At 53.0% G+C, this 21,265-nt stretch overlaps 12 protein-coding genes across 12 annotated transcripts; 4 read left to right on the plus strand and 8 right to left on the minus strand.

Moving 5' to 3' along the window:
- Positions 1-12: 12 nt before the first annotated feature.
- On the minus strand, positions 13-364 carry SETTUDRAFT_106209 (uncharacterized protein; the record flags this gene model as incomplete). The annotated part of the gene is made up of 2 exons (XM_008025354.1): positions 13-128; positions 184-364. 2 exons carry the CDS (start codon positions 362-364, stop codon positions 13-15), a joined length of 297 nt encoding a protein of 98 aa, XP_008023545.1.
- A 231-nt stretch (positions 365-595) lies between these two features.
- Positions 596-2,075, plus strand: SETTUDRAFT_128706 (uncharacterized protein; the record flags this gene model as incomplete). The annotated part of the gene is made up of 2 exons (XM_008025355.1): positions 596-942; positions 1,004-2,075. 2 exons carry the CDS (start codon positions 596-598, stop codon positions 1,977-1,979), a joined length of 1,323 nt encoding a protein of 440 aa, XP_008023546.1. The 3' UTR covers positions 1,980-2,075.
- A 564-nt stretch (positions 2,076-2,639) lies between these two features.
- Positions 2,640-4,068, minus strand: SETTUDRAFT_160082 (uncharacterized protein; the record flags this gene model as incomplete). Its single annotated transcript, XM_008025356.1, has 3 exons — positions 2,640-3,660; positions 3,770-3,855; positions 3,943-4,068. 3 exons carry the CDS (start codon positions 4,066-4,068, stop codon positions 2,640-2,642), a joined length of 1,233 nt encoding a protein of 410 aa, XP_008023547.1.
- An 888-nt stretch (positions 4,069-4,956) lies between these two features.
- Positions 4,957-6,908, minus strand: SETTUDRAFT_148453 (uncharacterized protein). The gene is made up of 2 exons (XM_008025357.1): positions 6,153-6,908; positions 4,957-6,101 (listed from the first exon to the last, which is right to left on the minus strand). The coding sequence occupies exons 1-2, from the start codon at positions 6,808-6,810 to the stop codon at positions 5,146-5,148; spliced, it is 1,614 nt and encodes a 537-aa protein (XP_008023548.1). The 5' UTR covers positions 6,811-6,908; the 3' UTR covers positions 4,957-5,145.
- A 333-nt stretch (positions 6,909-7,241) lies between these two features.
- SETTUDRAFT_168131 (uncharacterized protein) lies at positions 7,242-8,448 on the plus strand. Its single transcript, XM_008025358.1, has 4 exons — positions 7,242-7,768; positions 7,834-7,892; positions 7,958-8,022; positions 8,081-8,448. Exons 1-4 carry the CDS (start codon positions 7,337-7,339, stop codon positions 8,146-8,148), a joined length of 624 nt encoding a protein of 207 aa, XP_008023549.1. The 5' UTR covers positions 7,242-7,336; the 3' UTR covers positions 8,149-8,448.
- A 5-nt stretch (positions 8,449-8,453) lies between these two features.
- SETTUDRAFT_168133 (uncharacterized protein) lies at positions 8,454-10,189 on the minus strand. The gene is made up of 5 exons (XM_008025359.1): positions 9,954-10,189; positions 9,896-9,902; positions 9,780-9,835; positions 9,617-9,732; positions 8,454-9,564 (listed from the first exon to the last, which is right to left on the minus strand). Exons 1-5 carry the CDS (start codon positions 9,970-9,972, stop codon positions 8,692-8,694), a joined length of 1,071 nt encoding a protein of 356 aa, XP_008023550.1. The 5' UTR covers positions 9,973-10,189; the 3' UTR covers positions 8,454-8,691.
- A 714-nt stretch (positions 10,190-10,903) lies between these two features.
- Positions 10,904-12,622, minus strand: SETTUDRAFT_148459 (uncharacterized protein; the record flags this gene model as incomplete). The annotated part of the gene is made up of 4 exons (XM_008025360.1): positions 10,904-11,191; positions 11,243-11,449; positions 11,503-12,381; positions 12,476-12,622. The coding sequence occupies 4 exons, from the start codon at positions 12,620-12,622 to the stop codon at positions 10,988-10,990; spliced, it is 1,437 nt and encodes a 478-aa protein (XP_008023551.1). The 3' UTR covers positions 10,904-10,987.
- A 207-nt stretch (positions 12,623-12,829) lies between these two features.
- On the plus strand, positions 12,830-13,876 carry SETTUDRAFT_105953 (uncharacterized protein; the record flags this gene model as incomplete). The annotated part of the gene is made up of 3 exons (XM_008025361.1): positions 12,830-13,073; positions 13,123-13,255; positions 13,309-13,876. 3 exons carry the CDS (start codon positions 12,830-12,832, stop codon positions 13,874-13,876), a joined length of 945 nt encoding a protein of 314 aa, XP_008023552.1.
- Positions 13,877-14,242: 366 nt separating this feature from the next.
- SETTUDRAFT_38224 (uncharacterized protein) lies at positions 14,243-15,355 on the minus strand (the record flags this gene model as incomplete). The annotated part of the gene is made up of 1 exon (XM_008025143.1): positions 14,243-15,355. The coding sequence occupies one exon, from the start codon at positions 15,353-15,355 to the stop codon at positions 14,243-14,245; it is 1,113 nt and encodes a 370-aa protein (XP_008023334.1).
- An 831-nt stretch (positions 15,356-16,186) lies between these two features.
- On the minus strand, positions 16,187-16,864 carry SETTUDRAFT_38225 (uncharacterized protein; the record flags this gene model as incomplete). The annotated part of the gene is made up of 2 exons (XM_008025144.1): positions 16,187-16,715; positions 16,761-16,864. 2 exons carry the CDS (start codon positions 16,862-16,864, stop codon positions 16,187-16,189), a joined length of 633 nt encoding a protein of 210 aa, XP_008023335.1.
- A 433-nt stretch (positions 16,865-17,297) lies between these two features.
- On the minus strand, positions 17,298-17,715 carry SETTUDRAFT_38226 (uncharacterized protein; the record flags this gene model as incomplete). Its single annotated transcript, XM_008025145.1, has 3 exons — positions 17,298-17,330; positions 17,351-17,588; positions 17,648-17,715. The coding sequence occupies 3 exons, from the start codon at positions 17,713-17,715 to the stop codon at positions 17,298-17,300; spliced, it is 339 nt and encodes a 112-aa protein (XP_008023336.1).
- Positions 17,716-19,188: 1,473 nt separating this feature from the next.
- Positions 19,189-20,068, plus strand: SETTUDRAFT_168134 (uncharacterized protein). Its single transcript, XM_008025362.1, has one exon. It carries the CDS (start codon positions 19,311-19,313, stop codon positions 19,707-19,709), a length of 399 nt encoding a protein of 132 aa, XP_008023553.1. The 5' UTR covers positions 19,189-19,310; the 3' UTR covers positions 19,710-20,068.
- Positions 20,069-21,265: the final 1,197 nt, after the last annotated feature.

Genomic DNA, 21,265 nt, shown 5'->3' on the forward strand with positions numbered 1-21,265 from the left:
GAGAGGATGTTTTTAGTTGCCTGCTAGCTCTTCTTTCCGCGCCAAGGACCGTGAATGTCTGTCTACCTCCTCGACGACTTGTGTGATGCGCATCTTGCTGAGATCCAGGTTCATTTCCTTGCCGTCTTCTGCGCACATGGATTAGCCCCTCCGTCTTGTGCCGACAGGGTCGCGTGTACGTACTGAACTTGACGCCCAAGCTCGCCGGCTCCTTGCTGTTTCGCGGCAGCATCTTGGACTCAATCTTCATGCCATCTAAGCGCGCATCCGGTGGGATCAGAGAAAGGAAGAGGCGCGCGGGCTTGGAGCGCGGGGAGAAGGGATTGAAAGACACGCGGACGTCGGTGAGGAACCGGGTGATCATGGCGGCGAAGGGACGGGCTGGACCAATGCTGGCAGTATGTTAGTGGTCTTGTAGCGCAAGGGCTGCGAGGGCATACCAGCAAGCATCTGGCAAGAGTGCTTGAGATTTCCTGTCGGGCTGCGGGGGGCGGTTCAGACACGTTGCGCTCTTTCCCCCCACCTAAACGGCCCACCGTAGTCGTCGTCTCTCCGTCACCGGCGACGACTACCTCTCCGCATTCCGCGCCACGCCATGGCTCCCATCCCCTCCACCACCCAATCCCTCACCGCGCGCCTAAACACCCTTTCCGAATCAAACAAGGCGGCCGGCCAACTCATACAGCGCCTTGCCAAACTCGATTTCCAGCCAGGCTCCCTGCCGCTAGACCCTGCCGACGAGGGTGACGTGCGCCTCGAACTTGGTGCCGAGATACATGAAACGCTGAAGGGCATTGAGGAGGAACTCGAGCTTCTGCGACAGGAAGTCGAAGACGTCACTCTGCACGGCGGCATTGCTGGCCGAAGAAAAGACAGCAGCAAGGAGAGCGAAAGGAGTAGGCTTGCCGTCCTACTTGCAAGACTGACCGAGGACTTGAAATCGTGAGGCATATGATTATTCCGCATAATGCGCGCGCGGCTGGCTAACTTGTACTCTTCACAGCTCGCGAGCACAGTACCGCAAAGCCCAGCTTACCGCCAAACACAACGCCGACCGCGCAAAGCTCAAGGAACGCGAACTGCTCTTCTCCAACCTACAGTCAGGCTCCTCGACTCCTTCGTCTACATATCGCCAAAGGAAGCAGCAGCAGGGCATATCAGAAGGCGAGGTCGTCGCCCAGGCTTCCTCGGACGTTACCGCTGCCCTACGAAGGACACACCTGTTGATGAGAGAGGAACTCTCACGCTCACGCTTTGCCCAAGAAACACTTGAACAATCGACGGCTGCACTTGAGAATCTCGGCGAGCACTACTCAGACCTCAACACGCTGCTAGCAAACAGCAAGACGCTCGTGTCGACACTACTCAAAAGCCAAAAAAGTGACACGTGGTATCTCGAAACCACCTTTTACATTCTCATCACAACCGTTCTCTGGCTCGTTTTCCGCCGCTGGCTGTACGGACCGCTAACGTGGTTTATCCTGTGGCCGCTCAAGATTGTCTTTCGCATTCTTTTCGCAGTTGCACCAGTGGGCACCGCAGTATCGTCTTCTTCCAAGAGCCTAGTCATCCAACCCAGCGCAACAGGCGGCATACCCCGGCGCGAACCCAACGCCCAGCCTCACTACATTCCCGTTGGTCGTGGAGGCGGAGCCCAGAAACAAGGTCAAGATCCTAGTCCCCCAGGCTCCTACTCGCAGCAAGTCGGCAACATGGCGGAACAAAATCAGCAGCAACAGCAGCAACAACAACAAGAGGTGCCGGACCACCCGCAATTCAAACCACGGAAGCAAGATGAAGATGATGGGCCAGTAACGCGTGGAGACGGAACTGTGCTCAAGGAGAGTAGCAAGCCTCGTAATCCAAAGAAGAAGATGTGGGATGAGGATGTGGAGAGCAGGAAGAGGGAAGAGGAGCAGCAGCAGCAGCAGCAGCAAGAGCAGGAGGCTGGTGGTGAGAGGAGTCGAGATGAGTTGTAGTGTGGTTGTGAAAATAATCCTATGAAACATCCCAAGTTATCCCGATTACTCTTGACCGTTGTTTGATTTCTTGTCTTGTCTTGCAATCAATGATTCTGATAGCCACATGTGGACTAGACTGTGACTGAATCAAGAGAAGAAGAAGAAGAAGAAAAGACATCATGCAATCAATCATACAAACACCCAAAGGCAAATGTACGAGTCAAATTCATGAAAAAAGTAGTGGTATCATTTATGCCATGTTGTCTTTTCTTTCTCTTTTCATACCTTTTTTTTCGGGCGGGGGGGGGGGTACGATTCGGGATAGACATATTATCATCATCATCCAAGTATGTAGCCTTCGTAAAAAAANAAAAAAAAAAAAATAAGAAAAAGGGAAAAGTCGTAAATAACGTAAAGTAAAGTAAGATAAAAACGCCCGTAAATGCAGAAGTGTATGATATCCTCGTGTTGTGATGTGACGTGAAGTGACTTGTCCCATGAGCATGTATATATATGTGTCTATGCATGAGCATGGGAACAAGACGACCCCCCCCCCTTTTTTTTCCCTTCTCTCTCTCTCTCTCTCTCTCTTTTATTCACGTAGAGAGAAAACAGAGAAGTGAGGGGAAAAAAAGGGGGAGAAGAAATCCATTGTCTAAAAGATAGCAAGCGATTTCTTTAATTTGGATTTTGGATTTTGGCGCCAACGACAGCCTTCTCAAGGGCTTGGACTACATCAGCGACGAGATCGGCCTCGTCTTCGACGCCGCAGCTGATGCGGACGAGATCGTCAAAGACGCCGGCGGCCTCGCGCTGTTCCCGCGGGATGCCGCCGTGCGTCATGGCGCTGGGGACTTCGACGAGCGACTCGACGCCGCCGAGCGACTCTGCAAGCGTGAAGATGCGCGTGGCCTGGCAGAAGCGCTCGGCAGCCGCATGGCCGCCGTGGATGCGGAACGACAGCATGCCGCCGCCCATGCCGTTGCGATGCTGCTTCAGCGCAATGGCGTGCTGCGGGTGCGACTTGAGGCCTGGGTAGTTTACCGCGATGACGTGGGGCGAGGCTTCGAGGGCCGTGGCAACGCCCGTTGCGTTCTTGGTTGCCTCGCGCGCACGCAGGTGCAGCGTCTTGAGGCCGCGGTGCGCAAGCCAGCAGTCAAAGGGCGAGGGCACGGCTCCTATCGCATTCTGCAGGAAAGAAAGCCGCTCGTACAGCGCGTCCGAGTTGAAAGCCGCGGCGCCCATGACCACGTCGGAATGGCCGTTGATGTACTTTGTCACCGAGTGCACGACAATGTCCGCGCCGTGGTCCAGCGGGTTCTGCACATACGGACTCATAAACGTGTTGTCCACCACCACCATGATGCCGTGCGTATGCGCGATGCTAGCAATCTTGCGGATGTCCACGAGCGTCAGCGTCGGGTTCGACGGCGACTCGATCCAGATGAGCTTGGTGTTGGGCCGGATCAGCTCTGCAATGTCGATTTCGATGCTCGGGCTAAACGTCACTTTGACGTCGTGTGTGAGCGCGACTTTGGTGAAGTAGCGGTGCGTGCCGCCGTATACGTCTGAGACGGAGACTACGTGGGAGCCTGCGGCCAGCGATTGCAGGATGTTGGCTGTGGTGGCGGAGCCCGACGAGAAGGCGAGGGCATAGCGCGCGTGTTCGAGGGCGGCGATGGCTTTTTCAAAGTTGTCTCTGTCATGGGCGTGTAAGTTGTTGTCTCTCTCACACACACACACTCTCTCTCTCTCTCTCACTCTTTTGGGGGCTCGTTAAAAGCAGCTACGAAGAAAGAAGAACATACCGGTTAGGGTTCGAGGAGCGTGAGTACTCATACTCGCCAACCGGGCGACCAACACTGGTCTGCGCAAACGTCGTCGAAAGCGAAATCTACCACCCCAGTTATCAGTCTGGATTTCCCCGTCAAACCTGGGGCGCGTTGTCACAAAAAAAAGAAGACAAAGAAATAAAACTCACAGGCTCAATCACAGCGCCAGTAACAGGATCATGCGGACTTCCAGCGTGCACCGCCAGCGTCCCGAATCGGTGCACAGGCGACGCCGGGCGTGGCGGGGTATCGATTGGGTGTTCCGCGAGCGTCATGGTTACGCTGTGATAACTCTCTTTTTTTCGTTGCGGCGCAGAGGATAATCAGGAAGAACAACGCCAAACTTCAGCGGCAAGAAGAAGGTGGTCGTATAGTCGGGGTAGTAGTAGTAGTAGTCGTCGTCAAACGATGAAATGTAAAAGGACACAAGATAATTATACGTAAACAGGACCGGGTTTTTCTTTCCAAGCGAAGTAGGGCGAGGGAAAAAAAAAGAGGAACTATGCAGACTGCAGGTGGCACGCCCTCTCTCTTTCTATTTTTTCTCTTCTTAGTCGTCTTGACACCGGCTCACAAAGGGTATTTATTTTAAATCCCTGTGAGAGGGCAAAACGCGTGTCCGTCCACCTACTTAGCGCGTTAAGTAGGTAATTTATTCTGGCGGTGGCGGTCTTCTGTATTTATTTTTTCTTTTTTCGTTTTCCGGAATAGATTGAAAAAAAATCACGTCTTTTTCTTGCAACGAAGGTTCCCCTTGTCGTGAATAGCGGTAACAGAGATTTTTTTTTTCGCACAAAATTTCCTTGAGATGGGTCGTAGTAGTGGTTGCAGCAAGTAGTAATAAAGCAAAGCCCACACCGAACAGTGGATTCCTCCCTGTTTTATATATGACCCCTCCACCCCCCCCTCTCCCATGTCTCGGCAAGAGGTGCCGCTTGATCTGAGGACTACGTACTTGCGTATTTCTCAGCAGCATTTGCATTATTAAGACCACGTATTTAGGGGCACACACACACACACACATACGTAGCAGCGTTCCACGAATAGGTGGCATGTTGGCAGGCGGGTGCTCGGCATAACATGGCGTGTAGGGGGTGATGGACAAGCGTGGATGGTGTCATAGTATTCTCCGACCCGCCTTGCGCCGGCCTTGGCTGTGCTGTCTGATTACACATCGCTTTGCTTACACCATCACGGCCTGCACACCAATACCGCTTGCTCGGCTGCGCATTTCAAATACGTAACGGCAGCAGCATTTCCCATACACGTGCATTGGTAGCTTGCAGATTCAATATCCAACTTGGACGTCCTCCATGTGCCCATTAGCTCACACTGCAAGCCCGTTGCTAGCCCTAATATGCATCGTCTTCGGGCCTACTTTTAAGCTTCACATAGCCGCTTACACCCTTCTTGCGCGTAGTCTGCTCACCCTCAGAAGCATCCACTTTGCGTGATGGCGACGCTTTCCCATTGGCTGTAGTCGACGTCAGGTAGCTGCGTCCATCGTCCAAGCCCGTGTTGCCCCGTCGCTTTTCTCCAACCACCACCGGCTCTTCGGCCATCAGCTTCTCCATGTCCTCCCATTCCTTCTGGTTCAACACATCCCATTCCTGTGCTTGTTGCTCCGCGAGTAAGAATGCCTTGAGCTCGTCGACAACCTTTGTCGGTGACAACCCCCACCCGCTGATGTAGTTTGCATTTTCCGCCATGCCCAGGAACGAGTGCGACGTCGCGTGCGAAAGCTGCCCAAACCCAACTCCTGACTTGCGCGGAATAAAGCGAGACGACTTGGATATGCTAATGTCCTTGTCGAATGTATTCTCAACTCGCTGCGGGTTGTACGACTCTTGCGCAATCAGCAGTCGGTACAGGTTGCGACCCATTGAACACGTATCCTCCCACTGCTTGAAGCTGTCCTTCATGCCCTGTGTGCGGCAGAGCCATGCCACATCGTATGCAAGCAACGACACGCCTTCGATAAAGGATGAGTATGCCGGAGGATCCTCGGCTGAGAGGTGGCCCAACGGCCGATCGACAAAGAGGGTACGGGGCTTAGGGAGGTGCACGCGCGCTTCGAGCGTGCGAGAGGCTTCAGGGCTGGTGCTTGACGAGTGTGAGGGCGTCGAGCCAGGAAACGGCACTTTCTTCCCCTGGTACGACGATGCTGGGCTAAAAATGGTAGGTTGCGGGTAGTCGCTATGGGGCAGTGTGATTTCAGCAGGAAGACGGATGCCTAGGTAGGCTGCAACCCGAACAAGGAGCTGGGCTACAGCAGCCAGCGAGGCAGACAAGCCATCCGGAGGTACATCTGTGCGCACGTCAGTACATTTACCACCGTACGCAACAAGTCCAGTCATACCGTTCATGTCGCGGAGATCGTGTATGCGCAGGCGTGACCCGGGCCCTATGTTGAAGACCTCCTTGATGCTGCCGTCTCTCGTCTTTCGCCGCTGCATCTTCAAGCCCGCAAGCTTCGCGGCAGTCGTACACAGCTGCATGCGCAAATCTATCGTGTCGTGATGCATCTTGTCCGCATTGTAGTCGAGCCTCTTGATCTTTTGCTGCACCTTGTCCAGCTCGTTCGCCCGCCGCGACTCAATCCCGTACGTGGCCGACGAGAGGTCCGACTTGCGCTGTGCGTTGGCTGCTCGTTTGGCCTCGAGCTCCTTCCGGGTGGCTTCTATCTGTTGGCGAAGCCTGCCGGCATGCTCCGAGATGGCCTTGACGCGCTCGTGTATCTCGAGCGTCTCTGCCTTGGTGCGCTGCCAGTTTAGATTGTTGGTGCACTCCTGCCGGTCGACCAAGAGTCCGCCCTTGGAGTCGACGAGCGAAACATGCTGTATCGCCTGGTCCTCGGAGCCGTTTATAATCGCCTTGACGTGCTTCTCCACGCCATCACGGTCTATCAGCGTCCTCGCGAGCTCGATGCGGGGCTGTTCAAGGTACGCGCGGGCGCAAGTCATGCAGTGGAAGGGCTGGCTGAGGCTGGCGCCCTTGCCGCAAATGTCGCATTCCATGGCGAAACGCGTATGTTATGTGATGTCGCCTCCAGAGAATTCGTAGAGTGGTAGGGCCGCGAGGTACAGCGAGACCATGGTGAGAGTTGTTTCGCCGCGGGGATCGGCAGGAGCCTATGTATCCATGGAGATCAGCCAGTAGGGTGTCCGGTGAATCTGGAGGCTGTGTCAACGCTGCTGTTTGTGTGCTGTGTAGATAAGGGCATGGGGGGAGAGCGCGCCGAAGGGAAAAGGAAAGCCAGCGTGACATGAGGCGGTATCTGAGGACGGGCATGAGGCGCGAGTCAGACGCACCTTCCAACGTCATGCCGCGACTGACCCAACCCCATTGCGCTAGGCACGTGGTGTGAACATGCCCTCTCCAAACGAGACTTGCAAGCAGCCGATTCAACTCGAGTTTAGAAAAAAAATACCACGGCCGACGTCGACACGTCAGATTCCCTCTGGATGGGCGCAGGACAATGCTGCAACGCTCTACTACTGTAATCCTCAGCACTGACCGCCACCGCCACCACGAGCATCACGAATGAACAGCACCTCCGAGACCGGGCGAGCGCAAACGCCCCCAAACCAAACTTCGCCTGCTCTGCCGTCTTCGCCCCCAGTGCAGCAGCAGGCTCCTGTCTCAGACACTGCAGGCATGGACCAAGGACCGACGTCAGGGCCTGAGCAGCCTGCAAGCCAGGATTCTCAAGCCGCCCATGCACCACTCAGACGAGTAGGCTCCGATGCGACGCAGCGTCCAGCGTCAGCCCAGCAGCCCAGACACGATGACAGCGACGAGCCAAGCAGCGCCGACAGCGAAGCAGAAGCAGAAGTCGAGGAAGACGATTCGGACCCTGCGCACAGAATCGACCACTTTGACTGGGACGACCTGCACCATCGGTATCACGAGGCGATGAAGACATGCCATGGGGAGGAAGCAGCGCTAACAGAGGAATGGGAGAGCCTCATGACTGTAATGTTTGCCTCTTTCCTTCTTACTAAACACATGGACACTTCTAATACTTTTTTTTTGCCCAGTATTTCCGTTTATGGGCGCAGTCAGGACACCTGCATGAGACGGATCGAACGTATTCAAGGTGGGTCCCCCTACGTTTGTGGCTGATGTGCGATGCAGTTGCGTTGGGCTGATGTGCATTTACAGACTGTGTACGCGCACGTCATACGTCAAGCACTCGGAGGATACGCTTGAGCAGAAGAGAAACCACTGTGAGCTTGTTACCGTGATTCTTCGCCTGGGGATGCCACGCTGGCTAACTTGACGCAGACATCAGTGTGGTCAAGGCATTCGAGAGTGCGCTCAACCTTCTCAAAGCCAATGGCCTGGGACGTTGATGCTTATCAACCTAGATGCTATTCAGCTTTCTCGTCATCCTCCGGAGCCAGCAGTCTCGTCACAAGGCGTGTGGAGCGAGCATGCAATGTCGCCTGCTAGACGGCTACTACGCTCGTCAAGCCCGCCCACATGTACCGCATCGCGTATACACATTATGCGCTGCTCCATCATGTGACGACTGGTTGTTGGTAGTAACGAGTGTTAAAGGACCACCAACCTCAAAAGAGAAGACCATGCACGAGTATTAGAACCAATACGATACCCACTTCCGTTCAGAATGCGATTCCAAATAACCTTTTTTTTATTGCCACATGTTTCGTCTATCTAAAAACCCTTAAATCGACCGCTCAAAGATTCTATGCAATATGCTCCCACCCGCAACGAGCTTAGCAAAGGAAACGGAACAGGCTTTCCTGCCATGTTGCCGAGATCTATAACAGGACATGGGGTTTCCCCCCCATCATGTCCTCTTTCAGCTATGCACTAAACAAATCAAATGTCTGTGTGTGTTTCCCACCCCAGGACGGACCAGGGCAGTTCATTTACAGAAGAGGGTTGGAGCGGTACTCGGGCACGACGCCGTTGGTCTGCGACTTCTCGGCCTGCGTCTCCGTCTCGAGCTCGTTGGTGACGCTGTCGTCCTTCTCGGCAAGCCACTTCTCGGCCTCGAGAGCAGCAATGCAGCCGGATCCCGCGCTGGTAATGGCCTGGCGGTACCGCTTGTCCTGGACGTCGCCGGCGGCAAAGACACCCTCGACGCTCGTGAGGCCCTCGCCGGGCTTGGTGATCAGGTAGCCGTCCTCGTCCATGTCGAGCTGGCCCTTGAACAGCGCCGTGGCGGGGTCGTGGCCAACAGCGTAGAACAGGCCCTTGGCTTCCAGTGTCTGCTCCTCCTTTGTGACGTTGTTCTTGACCACCAGGTGCGTCATGAGGCCGTTGGGCTTGTCCTCGCCCTTGATCTCAACACCGCTCGTGTTGAACATGACTTCAATCTTGGGGTGCGTTGTCAACCGACGGGCGTTGGTCCGGCTGGCCCGTAGCTTGTCTCGTCGGACGAGAACCGTCACCTTCTTCGCCTTCTTGGTGAGGTAGATAGCCTCCTCTACTGCCGAGTCTCCACCGCCAATGACGACGAGGGGCTGGTCGCGGAACATGGGCAGCGAGCCGTCGCACACGGCGCATGCGGACACGCCGTTGCCCCAGTACTTGTCCTCGCCCTTGAGGTCTAACCTCCTTGCCTTTGCGCCGGTCGCAATGATCAGGGCGTCGGCCGTGTGCTCCTCCTCCTCGATTTCCTCGTCATCGCCCATGGGGTGTAACCAGTACTTGAAGGGACGGGCCTTGAGGTCGACCTTGGCAACGGTCTGGGAAATAATCTCGGTGCCGCAGGCTTCGGATTGCTCGCGCATTTGTTCCTGTCTGCTGTGAGTGCTGGCCGGCGCATAGCTGTGGCATGTGGTGACGGACCATAAGCTTTCCTCCGCCAATCTTTGTGAAGCCCGGAAAGTTCTCCACTTCGTCCGTGGTGGTCAATTGACCGCCTGCTGCGATGCCGAGAGCCATGAAACCCTCGTACATGACGGCTGCGCATGGTTAGCGGTGATTTGATGTCGCAGTGAGGGTGTCGTACGGTTCAGATCGGCTCGTGCCGCATAGATGGCTGCGGTGTGGCCTGCTGGCCCAGAGCTACCAGAGTCAGAACGCCCCCCAAAAAAATATGTCGCAACTGCTGTGTCGCGAACTCACCCAATGACTGCGGCATGTTAGCTCTTGTTTTTGCACGGCAGCTTCAGTTTTGACCTACTGACTAGTTTTGAATGCATATTCCGCGCTTGTGGTTTTGAAAAACTTGAAGCAGTCGAGAGCCCCGCTACAGGCGATACGCGCTGGTTGTGCGAAGCAGCAGCAGCAATGGGCACGGAGAATAAAGATAAGTATTGAGGCGATGTGGCCCTTCGGAAGATTGATGCGAACACTTTGACGGCGTGTGCGAAGACTCGCGTGGCGCGTGCAAGATCTGGTGGTGGGAGTGGGTCGCTGTGCGGGATGGTGGGATGGGATGGGATGCGGAAGGGTTACGCGGCGACGTCAAGCGTGCTTTTTTGGTGAAGACGACACAGAGAGGGAGAAGCAGCTGGAAAGTCGGTCGTGTCGCTGGCTTAGTAGATGTCGCAGCAATTAGTGAGCGCCGACTTTCTAGCCTCGGGGCAGATGCCGGTGTGCTTAGTAGTGGGGTTGTAGTGCGTGTGTGTGTGTGAGTGTATTCAACCTTGGTGTGAGCCCGAGCTTAGTTCACTTTCTATGCAGGCCCCAACGGTCACACGACGTCTCTTAATTACGATAGCGATGGAGAAGAAGAAGAAGAAAAGAAAAGAAGAAAAGGGAGACGTCAAACCACGACTTCTCTCCCAGACTAAGTATTGTTATCTGATGATGCCGCCCCGGCGGAAAGCAAGAAAAAGTCCGGCGGCTACTTGGTTTCCCTGTACGCCATCGCCACGCCGCGATCTCTGCTTGCCTGGATTCTTAGAAATCCGATGGCGACTAGACCCACGCAACCCGCAGCCACGCACTTTGGTTTCCAACCTCCCATCTGCATCTGCCGCGAAACCCCCCTGGCCAAACTGCATACGCCCTTGCGGGGGCCTCGGCAACCACGCGTCTATCGGTGTATCGGCTGGTTTGCCCCGTTATGCTGCACGGCTTGGGCGTGATATGATGACAAGCCATGGACGTTCTGGAGCCGCGCTCATCACGGTCTACTTGCTATCTTCGTATATTTGCTCCGTGTTTGACATCTATCTTCTCTCCTCTACACACATCTCGCAAGGTTGCTGGCTAATCCTCCGCGCCCGGTCGCTTTCTGAGGTTCTCCATGTTGTAGAGCAGGCCTCGGACGGATTGGTCGTCCCCGCTCGGGACATCGCCATTGCTATTACCCGGGTTTCCACTGCGCTCAACAGCCTCAAACGTCTTTGCAAGCCCGCTGTCCTCCTGCCACGTGCCGTTGGATTGTAGCGAGAAATACTGCAGCCTCGGTACCTTGTTCGTATTAGAGACAGGGTGCAATTTACATGCAGGGAGGCGGCTTACTGGATCCTCGCGCTTCTCGTTGGTGGAGCCTGCTTTATGAATGTGGTCTACCGAGACCACCATTTGAACCGAGCCTGTCGACGCTGTCATCATAGCGATATCCAGCGCGTTGCCATTCAGTGGAATGTGTAGACCAGGCGCGGATCCTCCTAGGGTCAGGGTGAAGAGCGCCGGAACACCTTCACATGCTACGAGTATTGTCTCGGCCTGTCAGAAATCAGATGTTGGGCTCTAATGGTCCGGATAAATGCCTTGCTCACATTGCTTCCATCACTTGGCAGGACCCATATACCAGAGACTGCGACTTTGTAGTGGGTACGCTCCAGGTCTATTGGGACCATGTTCCGTTCTTGGAGATGACCAAAGGCGAGATCCCGAATAGCCAGTTTCTCTTTCAGAGAGCCTGCTTGCCAATCCCATACGAACACATCATCGTCTCCGCCGCCAGAGACAAGCAGGCCAGATGGGGTGAGACACAGCCTGCTTACAAAGGCCTCATGGCCGAAGCAGAAGCCTTCAATGATATGCGCCTGCGGTTGACCTCTTGAAACTCGAATGTGCTCATCACGGTCAGCCGTTATGATGTAGCTTCGGCCATCTACCTTTACAAAGACAACATCTGTGAGCATAGAAACGTGACCGAGGAGGAGTTCGTGCTTGAAGCGCATGGGCTCCTTGGACTTGACTAGCCCCTTTGCCTTTTGCTTGAGCTGCTCCTCCAGCGTCTTCCGATTTCTGCCAGAGTGAACTGTCAGAGTAGTAGCGGACGGCATCCAGTCTTTTTGCTCGGGTTCGGCTGCTGGGGCCTCTGACAGCTCGGCCTTGTCGTCTTCTGGCGAGTGAAGCAGTGGCAGAGCATACACGTCTCCAAACTTGTCCGCACATAGAATTGTCGAGTCATCGGATGTAATTGCAATTGAAGAAGGCCTTCTTGACATGCACCTCTCGCTTAATTGCTGTAGTCGACCCTGGGAATCGACCTGAAAGACACGGATGCATTTGTCCTCGCCGGTTACACCGATCAGGTACTGTCCGCTATGTGATAGTATCAGGTCTGAAAAGTTGGATGTCTGCTCTTTTGGTTGTTCCAGCTTGATCCTTTTGCCTGGGCGCTCCTCGGATTCGCCGTCTTGCTGCGCCTGTTCGTGTCAGCGACGTACCCACCGCATTATTCCTTAGCAGAACAATTACGGTTCAATCAAACTCGTTGAAAGACCCAGTCTGCTCACTCACTTCAGTCTGCGCTTCTTGCTCTGGCCACATTGATGTCACTCCATGGCTGGACTGGACGACCAGCTTTGGGCCGCTCGCACCGAAAAGCGTCCAGTCGCCTGCATCTCTGGAGCTGTGCGCAACAAGACATTGGTAGGGCAGCGCCATGATGTTGCAGCTAGCAATGCTGTCTCGTCAAGTCTGTCCGTACTTTTCTCTGTCTCTGGATGCGCTAGCGCGTTAGCGAGCAGGGGCCACCCACAGCCAGACGACCTCAATTTTCGCGTCCAGCCGAACTTTGTCCTCCTCTCTCCCCAAAACAACCACGACCACCAAAACTAAGACCTTAAACATCCCTTTGCGTCACCGAACACAATGGGGGGCAAGAAAGAAACCAAGGCCGCTTACTTCGAGAAGCTCGAGGCGCTCCTCAAGGAGTACAAGAGCATCTTCATCGTCACCGTCGACAATGTCTCGTCGCAGCAGATGCACGAGATCCGCCAGTCTCTGCGCGGCGAGGGTGTCGTCCTCATGGGAAAGAACACCATGGTCCGCCGTGCTCTGAAGGGTCTTGTCGGTGACAACCCAGAGTACGAGCGCCTTCTTCCCCACGTCAAGGGTGCGTTTCCCCATTCCCGTATCCAGCCATGGCGCTAATAGTGGTATAGGCAACGTTGGCTTCGTCTTCACCAACGCCGACCTCAAGGCCACCCGTGACAAGATCCTGTCCAACCGTGTCGCCGCCCCTGCTCGTGCCGGTGCCGTTGCCCCTGGCGATGTGTTCATTCCCGCCGGAAACACGTAAGACCATCTCGGGCGCATACCCATTGAACACGCAATTGACAAGGCTGCAGTGGTATGGAACCCGGAAAGACGTCTTTCTTCCAGGCTCTCGGTGTCCCCACCAAGATTGCCCGTGGTACCATTGAAATCACCACCGAGTTGAAGCTCATCGAGGCCGGTAACAAGGTCGGTGCCTCCGAGGCCACCCTGCTCAACCTGTTGAACATCTCTCCCTTCACCTACGGTATGGGTATCTACCAGATCTACGACAACGGCCAGACCTTTGACGCTTCCGTCTTGGACATTGGCGAGGAGCAGCTCCTCAAGACCTTCACCTCGGCCATCACCGCCATTGCCAGTATCTCTCTGGCTATCAGCTACCCTACCCTGCCCTCGGTTATGCACTCGGTTGTCAACTCGTACAAGAAGGTCCTCGCCGTCGCCATCGAGACCGACTACGAGTGGGACGAGATCTCCGAGCTCAAGGACCGCATTGCCAACCCCGACAAGTACGCTTCCTCTGCCCCCGCTGTCGGTACCACTACTGGCGGTGACGCCCCTGCCGCTAAGGAGGAGGCCAAGGAGGAGGAGAAGGAGGAGTCCGAGGATGAGGACATGGGCTTCGGTCTGTTCGACTAAGCCTATCACGTTTGCGATGACACTTTTTGAGAGATGTCGGCATGGCTACGGCCTGTCGAAAATGTCTTGATGATATAGACAGTCAACGACAATACGATAAGATGAACTCAGAAACAGAATATGCCCGTGATGCTTGCCAAGCAAGGGTATTGGTTCACACGTCAGGTAAGCTCAACTCTTTCTTCGACGCTATCGCTATGATTATCTTCTTTTTAACCCTGAGGTCCCACGGTGAGGATCAAAAATACAACAACAACACTCTAATTTTTTAATGAGCAACGCATTCTACTCATTTCTTGTTGGCTTATGTGGCAGAGCTGAACGCTGACTTGAAGACAGATTCCTATTACCGCTCTTTCGACTATACTACTTGTCTCCGTGATACCCAGCGAATGCAGCTGATGTGCCTGCAAGTGCTCCAGCCCGATCAAGATCTATGCGCAACCAGAAGCACCTCCAGAGCGCCTTGCCACTTAGACTGCAGCACACGCTCTCACTTTGTACATTGCCCATGTAGACGTCTGCGTGCGACCAGGCATTGCCTTGGTTATCGACTGCTAATCCCTGTGCGTGCTGTCTCAAGAGCCTTGCGGCGACAGCCTTTGCTATACCCTTGCCTCTGTAGGCCTCTTCCGTATGTAGCGAGACTAGAGACCCATCCAATCCAAGAAACGTCCACGCCACGGGTGTGTCCGTCTTTTCCTCGAAAACTGCCACACTCTTCAGTGACATCAAAGTGCCTGCTGTTCGGGGTATAGCTGTTCGAGCTTGGACAGTCGCAATGTCTTGCTTGCGCACTTGTCCCCATCGCAGCCCGTCAGGTAGTGGTCGCGTCTCTGGTAGATCAGAAAGCTTGAACAGAAACTTATTAAGCTCCGCATCTGGGCCAGGGAGCTCAGTCCGCACGATGCCCGCCTCGCGCAGAATACTAAACACATCGCGCTGGCATGCTCCGAGCGTGACGACTTTTGGCAGAAGGAGATGGCGCATGTACGTTCCCGGCGTCATCTGATACGCGCCGGAAGGAGGCGGCGTAGGATACTCTTTCTCATGCTGCCTCGCAAGATGCATAGCAGGAGCATTCTCCGCGAGCATCGGCGGCGCAGGTAGCGTAGCCATGTAGCCCACCAAATCCAACACGGCGTTTTTGCATCCTAGACAGTACTTCCCACCACCACCACCACCATCATCATCAGAAGCCTGTCCATGCTCCGGAAGCTCCAGCGTGCTGAATAGCCACAGCTCTGTCTCGGGCCGCTTCGACTGGTCCAGATATGCGGCCGCCCAGCATGGCGGTATTATCGCATCTGTCGCCGTGGTGGTCGTCATGGACGACGCGGGAAATGTAGCTAGGACATGCGCGTGTGGCGTTTGATTGACATGCTGTATTCGGTACACGAGGTTGATGCTGTAGGGTAGACTGGCTTTGAGAGCTTGTTGGAGGGCGGGTGAGGATGGGGTGTGCGTGTAGATGGGCATCTTTTCTTATTCCTCTTGTTCTTCTTTTCTGTTTTTCTTTTTTCGCATGTAAGCTTGTGGGGTTATGAGAGAGAGAGAGAGAGAGATAACTGGTGTGGTGATATATGTATGTACTCGGTCTTTTTTTCTTCTTCTCTTCTTTTCTGGGAATCAAGAGAGCGGAAACGACTGAGTCATATGTGTAACGGTTATTTTTGTGTGTATTGATAAGTACCTTCCTTGTTGGGGGGGAAAGGTTTTACATGACTAAGGCGTACATATATATATATATACGTGTGTGTGTGTGTGTGTGTGTGTGTGTGTGTGTGTGTGTGTGTATGTGTGTATATGTGCGGGCCGGTCTGTTTTTTTTCAATTTCTCTCTGTGGTATTCTTAATGCTCTTAGGCCATGTAACATGGAGTGGTGTTGGTTGGTGACGTCATGGTAATTTGGGTCGTTTTTTTGGAGGCTATCTTTGTAACTGGTCTTGTGGCTTGGAGGGATGAAATATCGATTCTAGTGTCTGTATTTCGCATGTGAGTCTGTGTATTTAACAAGGGAGGGAAGAAGGTATTTTTGATTGATTACTGCTAGCCTAGTTACAGAATTGTCCTCCGCTGATTCCACCTGCTGATTTCCATGCCCAAGATATTCATTGCAAAATACAGTGCAAAAGATTCAATGCTGGTCCGACTGTTGCGGTTTGTTTACTGTACATGAACCAGGCCAGGCCTATGCAAGAAGGAAGAGAGAGAAAGAGGACTTGTACCAAGAGACTTTGTCCAACTGTGGTTGAATGTTTTTGCCATCGCTACTACCCAGAATGGATATCATACTAGGTATGACAAGTTTAGCAATCGACATGCAGGTCATTATTCTCAAAATACAACCTAACAGCATCCCTGATTAGGGCATGGGCTTCGGAATCGCGCTGGACGCGGATTTTAACCTCGGCCTCGACGTTCCCCAACGATGGGAACTGAATCAAATCTCTGACATGTTCTGCATCCCGCCGAGTTTCCTTGCAAATTCGGGAGCACATGTACCAATACACTACTTCATCTACCGCGACCATCGATAGACACACGGATTTAATGACTTGACGGTGCCCCCCAGTCAGTGAGTGACTAAAATCCGCCATCATTTCCATCTTTCCAAAGCGGAATGTGGCCCTGCTGAAGAATATAGGCGCGAATTCTGTGCGGATTTGGCGACAGACTTGAGCTAGAGACGGTACTCCCGGAGTAATTTCAGGACCAGAGCTCCCGTGCTTCTGCTCTTGCTGTGCATTGACGAAGCAATAGTCGTAAATGTGGTTACGGAGCTCGGCTGATAGACGTAGAAAGGGCGATGAAGTCTGATTTTCTCGGGAGCTACTTCTGCGTCAGTTTTCTTCTTGCGCTCAGTGCCGCTATGATACTCACATGCGATCGTGTTTGCTCTCGACAACGTCAGGGTCCTGGGTGCTCTTCTTGGCGCGGTAGACTCTTTTCTTCGCACGTCGGTCACTGCGCTGGTCTTTGGCCATGTCGGAGGGTGTACAATGTGTTGGTGGTGTGGTTGTTTGAGTTGTTGTGGGAAAAGGTGGAGAAAGCAGATCTGCCGAACTTTTATAGCATCGCGCCTTGTCCGAGTGAAAGAGAGCGGACCAATCAACAGTGAGCGAGCCAATGCTCACCTTCACTAGTGAGTGAGTCCAATTTGCGGCTTCTGAGACTTTAGCATGTTTTTTAGTCTCTCACTTAGCCTCACGCAAGAGACTACTAGTATATTCTCTCACACTCTATCCAAATCTAACTACGACATCTCTCCCAACGATTGGTCTAATCGCCTCAGTTACTGCCAACCGCGACCTTCGCTCTGGCTTATTCATTTTAATCACTACCTCTTCCAATGAAGAGAACAGTCTCAACTCGCTCCGCGTCTGTCCGCGTTCGAAAGCCTCAAGAAGAAGCCGCATATCATTGTGATCTAAGCGAATAGACCGAACTGCCCTACAGGCTGCAGTACTTACCATCCTGACAAACTTTGGGATATGCGTGACCATAAAAGCAAAGTCAAAGGTATTGCGCGAGTAGAAGATAGGCAACGCTTCATATCGTATCTGGGTACAGGTAGAGAGTAAAGATAATGTCTGAGGCTTGGGCGAGTGTTGGTTAGGAAACACGTCGAAAGTGCCCTCGTGAAGAACTAGCTCGTAGATGCTGTTTCGTAGCTCTGCGGGGAGATCCAAGAAGGATGAGAATTGGTTACTGTGTGCAATAGTCAGTATGTCAGTTTTGGATTGGAAAAACAATCCAAATGCGCTTACTGTGGTTTGTGATTATTAGCCTCAAAAGGCGCATCACAAGGCGGTTCTGAATACTGCTTGTGGGTCATATTTCTTTTTGAGATGCAGGTTCTAGTATTTGAAATGGTTAAAATTACCATTACGCAGCGACGTTAAGAGATGTTTAAGTAAAGGCAGATACAGGTTGCTTTGTCTGCCACTTCAACTATGCGCTGTTCGCAAACAGAGTTACCAACTGTGAACACTGATCGTTCCATGATCATGCCTGTACAGCGTATGCCCGATTTGAAACGACAATCACGACTGAATTTAACACGTAGGTCGATCGTTTCCTACTTTTGCCTTACTTTTCTCGCGATGGGGTTATGCGACGAAACATGCAAAGGAGTGATGATTACTGTCTCTCTGATAGAAACACTGTGTAGGTCAATTGGTGTATCATGATAAACTATTTCGACACAGCGATATGGAAATTATTTGGTATTGTGTTGTTCTAGCCTTGTGCAGATGGTCATTTCATTGAAAACTGTTGGTCTGGGAGACACAGCATATACTTCTAGAGTGCATCTGCTATCTGCAGACACCTGCTTCCCCACGGCGCGGAACGTAGAAGAAATTTCCAATATTCGCGACACATGAATTGCACGCAAGAGTGTTTGTTCGGGAAACGGTGATGAATTTTGAAATATGTAGGTCGCTTACTATAGGGAGAGGAATACGCGCGAAAAGCGCAGCAGTGGCTTGTACCGCACGTGCAAATCCTGCCTCGCGAGTAGAATCGCTCTTCTTTCATCAAACAGCCGAATTGATCTTACTGCTCTATTTCCATCAGCTGCCTGTCTACTACACAAAAGGAGAATGAAGCTTGGAAATTACTACACTGCAACACCACGAGCGCATCTTGGCTCTCTACCGATAACTACACCGCACGGAGCCCCACCTCGAAGGAAGAGGCGCATGGCAAGCTATACTCTATAATTTACAATTAACATCAGCTCATTAGGTGCTCAGCCACTAACAAAATGCGCTGCCAACTCTAATGTGCTTACAGTGGAGAAATACGGAGGCTGAGCGACGCCGGCCAAGTCCCGCCAAGCCATCAGCAACCTCAGCTCTATTTTCGACCACCGCATTTTCATTACGCACTGCGGCTCCCTTACCGTAACTTTCTGCCGGAAGAAGTCTGGGAAAAGTACTAGGCACAGCGTTTTCGGCACTAGGTCAAGCCACACTGTGTCGTTGCAAGCATTCCAATGTAACGCCGAGCGACGTGTAGGAACAGCTGTGCCTCGAGCTAACCAAGAAGAGGAAGCATGTCTTTGAAACTCGCTCATGAAGGATCTCATCTGTAGCATTGGCATCTCACGATGCTTCAGCGACTGCTGTGGAGGAGGCTGAGAAAGGGCGGTGGCTGCGAGCATGCCTCACCGACGATGTTCTGCGAATAGCTTCAGGTAGGGCAGTGTCAGAGGGATGTTCCATCGAGAGATGTACAGCTTGGAAATGTATACAGCAACGATTGTATAAATAATAGCAGTGTCGCGACCTACAAGTTCATCATCACAACAACAACAACAGCTTCTTCATCACAACAGCCTTACAGCTTCTACAACACTCTTCTCCTACATCTACTCCACTTCACTCAACTTCACTTCCAAACAACAACAACCACCCAACCACCAAAATGCAGTTCACCACCACCTTCGCCGCTGCCATCCTGGCCCTCAGCACCTCCGTGTCTGCTCTCCCCAACCCCACCCCTCAAATCACGCTCCGCATTTTCAACGACCGCACGGGCGCCAGCGCCGACACCACGGTCCCCGCCGACGGCCTTCCCTACAGCATCTCAGCGCGCTTCGCCAACAGCGCGATTGACAGCGGCAACGGCAACATCCTGGGTACTTCGGCGCAGCTCACCGTCTTCCAAGACACGACCAAGTGCAAGCTTGTCAACGTCAATGTCGCCGGCTGGGTCATTGAGCTCGATGGCCGCGCAAAGAACTTTGTTAACCTCGACGACGATATCACCAAGCCCATTCCTACCTGGCTCAATGGATTCCAGTTCCAGTGCGACAAGGCTTAAGTCCGCTGTCTCTCTCTCTCTCTCTCTCGCTATCTCATTGCGATAGCCTTTTTTTTTCAACGATTGCATGGCCGGCGGAGTAATGCATAGATATAGACACGGGTGAGGGGTAAATTTCGAGGGGGGGCTTTCTTATTCAATCACTTATATATATTTTGAGTTTTCGGGGTTTTTTTCTTGGTGGAGGTAATGAAGAGGAGGAAGATGGGTAGTGGGATTGAGCATGGTGGCGCGGTTGATTCTTTTGCTTTTGAGGGTTTTTTTTGGAGTTTTTGTTTTGCAACTTTAGACACTCTTTTACACTTTGAACATAGATACTAGACTAGAAAATAGATGCGCTTCATTCGCAATGCTTTCTGCGCACTTGGATCTCGAGCTGGTGATTGGAAAACACTCGACTGTGGTATTACAAGTCTTGCTATGGCAGTGATGTTTCTCGACACTTTGAATATATATCTAGCTCCTCATCTCTTATCATCTTTGTTTCCGACAAATTGACTATGGTGAGCATACATCATGTGCAAAGATACAAGACGAAAAGCGTAACAAAAATCCACTTTTACAATTCTAAATGCCACGAACACTATCTACTACCATGTCGCCATCTATCCACTATTCTACTCTACAGGCCGGCTCACCACGCCATCAGCCACCCACATCCCTTGAAACCTCTCCTGCAAGACCCTCAGTTTTGAAAAAAACACATCGTTATCTACATAAGCGCCCTTGAGCCAGCGCTCGCCCTTTGACGCATCAAACGCCTTGCGCGCATGCAGCACTCTTCTATTATCGAAAATCACACACTCGCCCTCATTCAGCCTGTACTCGTACAGATTATCCTCGGAACTAAGTAGTTTCTCGTAGGCGTGCGACGCAGCAATGAAGTCGCGGAGCGAAGGCGCGGTGCTGCTGCCGCTGGGTTGTTGGACGGGGCCTTGGAAGGGCGGAGACCAGTTTATGCGGCGGATGGCGGCGCTGGTGGGCTCCGTAGCGTCTGGGTTGGAAAAAGTTTCTATGACTGGGCGTGTAAAGTGGTAGTGCTGGGTGGGATGGTGGTAGTGATATGTCACGGGGAACGTGCACAGAGTCTTAAAGTGGCTTTCTGACTGCTCGCGGAGCTGGCGTGCTGCAGCAAAGGCATCTGAGAAGAAGGATTCGCCGCCTGGGGTGCGGGCACGCAGCGAGTGGAGGAGCTGCAGGTGTGGCGGGTTAGACGTGTACAGGAGATCCATGTGCAAGCCCAGATAGTCGGGGGTGTAGGCGATGTTTTCGGCCTTGGGCTTGGAACGGACGTCCCATGTGCGGCCGTAGAAAGTTTCTTTGAGCGTGCCCACGCGCGAGGCGAGATGCACGACGGATTCCACCGACTCGGGCACGTTGTTGATGAAGAGCAGGCCGTATCGGTGGAGGTGGGTGAGAGCCTCGAACAGAGTTTCGTCCCGCGTCATGTAGGAATTGTAATCAAGCCATTTGTTAGCCTTTACAATTTCCTCGTGGTCCCAGAACACGCGGTCATCGTGCCGTTGCCCACTGCGTATCGCAGCTTCAGTGTTGAA

This window comes from Exserohilum turcica, assembly GCF_000359705.1.
Source record: "Exserohilum turcica Et28A unplaced genomic scaffold SETTUscaffold_14, whole genome shotgun sequence".
In the NCBI taxonomy this organism is placed as follows: Eukaryota; Fungi; Ascomycota; class Dothideomycetes; order Pleosporales; family Pleosporaceae; genus Exserohilum; species Exserohilum turcicum.

Bases quoted from the DNA above. Each gene is read 5' to 3' on its own strand.
- SETTUDRAFT_168133 (XM_008025359.1), bottom strand. The intron at 9,733-9,779 runs GTACGACACCCT...AACCATGCGCAG, and splicing joins GGCACGAGCCGATCTGAACC to CCGTCATGTACGAGGGTTTC. The intron at 9,565-9,616 runs GTCCGTCACCAC...CACAGCAGACAG, and splicing joins TTGGCGGAGGAAAGCTTATG to GAACAAATGCGCGAGCAATC.
- SETTUDRAFT_168134 (XM_008025362.1), top strand. From the start codon at position 19,311: ATGCAGTTCACCACCACCTTCGCCGCTGCCATCCTGGCCCTCAGCACC.
- SETTUDRAFT_148453 (XM_008025357.1), bottom strand. From the start codon at position 6,810: ATGGAATGCGACATTTGCGGCAAGGGCGCCAGCCTCAGCCAGCCCTTC. The intron at 6,102-6,152 runs GTATGACTGGAC...ACGTGCGCACAG, and splicing joins CGATCTCCGCGACATGAACG to ATGTACCTCCGGATGGCTTG.
- SETTUDRAFT_168131 (XM_008025358.1), top strand. From the start codon at position 7,337: ATGAACAGCACCTCCGAGACCGGGCGAGCGCAAACGCCCCCAAACCAA. The intron at 7,769-7,833 runs GTAATGTTTGCC...TTTTTTGCCCAG, and splicing joins AATGGGAGAGCCTCATGACT to TATTTCCGTTTATGGGCGCA. The intron at 8,023-8,080 runs GTGAGCTTGTTA...AACTTGACGCAG, and splicing joins TGAGCAGAAGAGAAACCACT to ACATCAGTGTGGTCAAGGCA.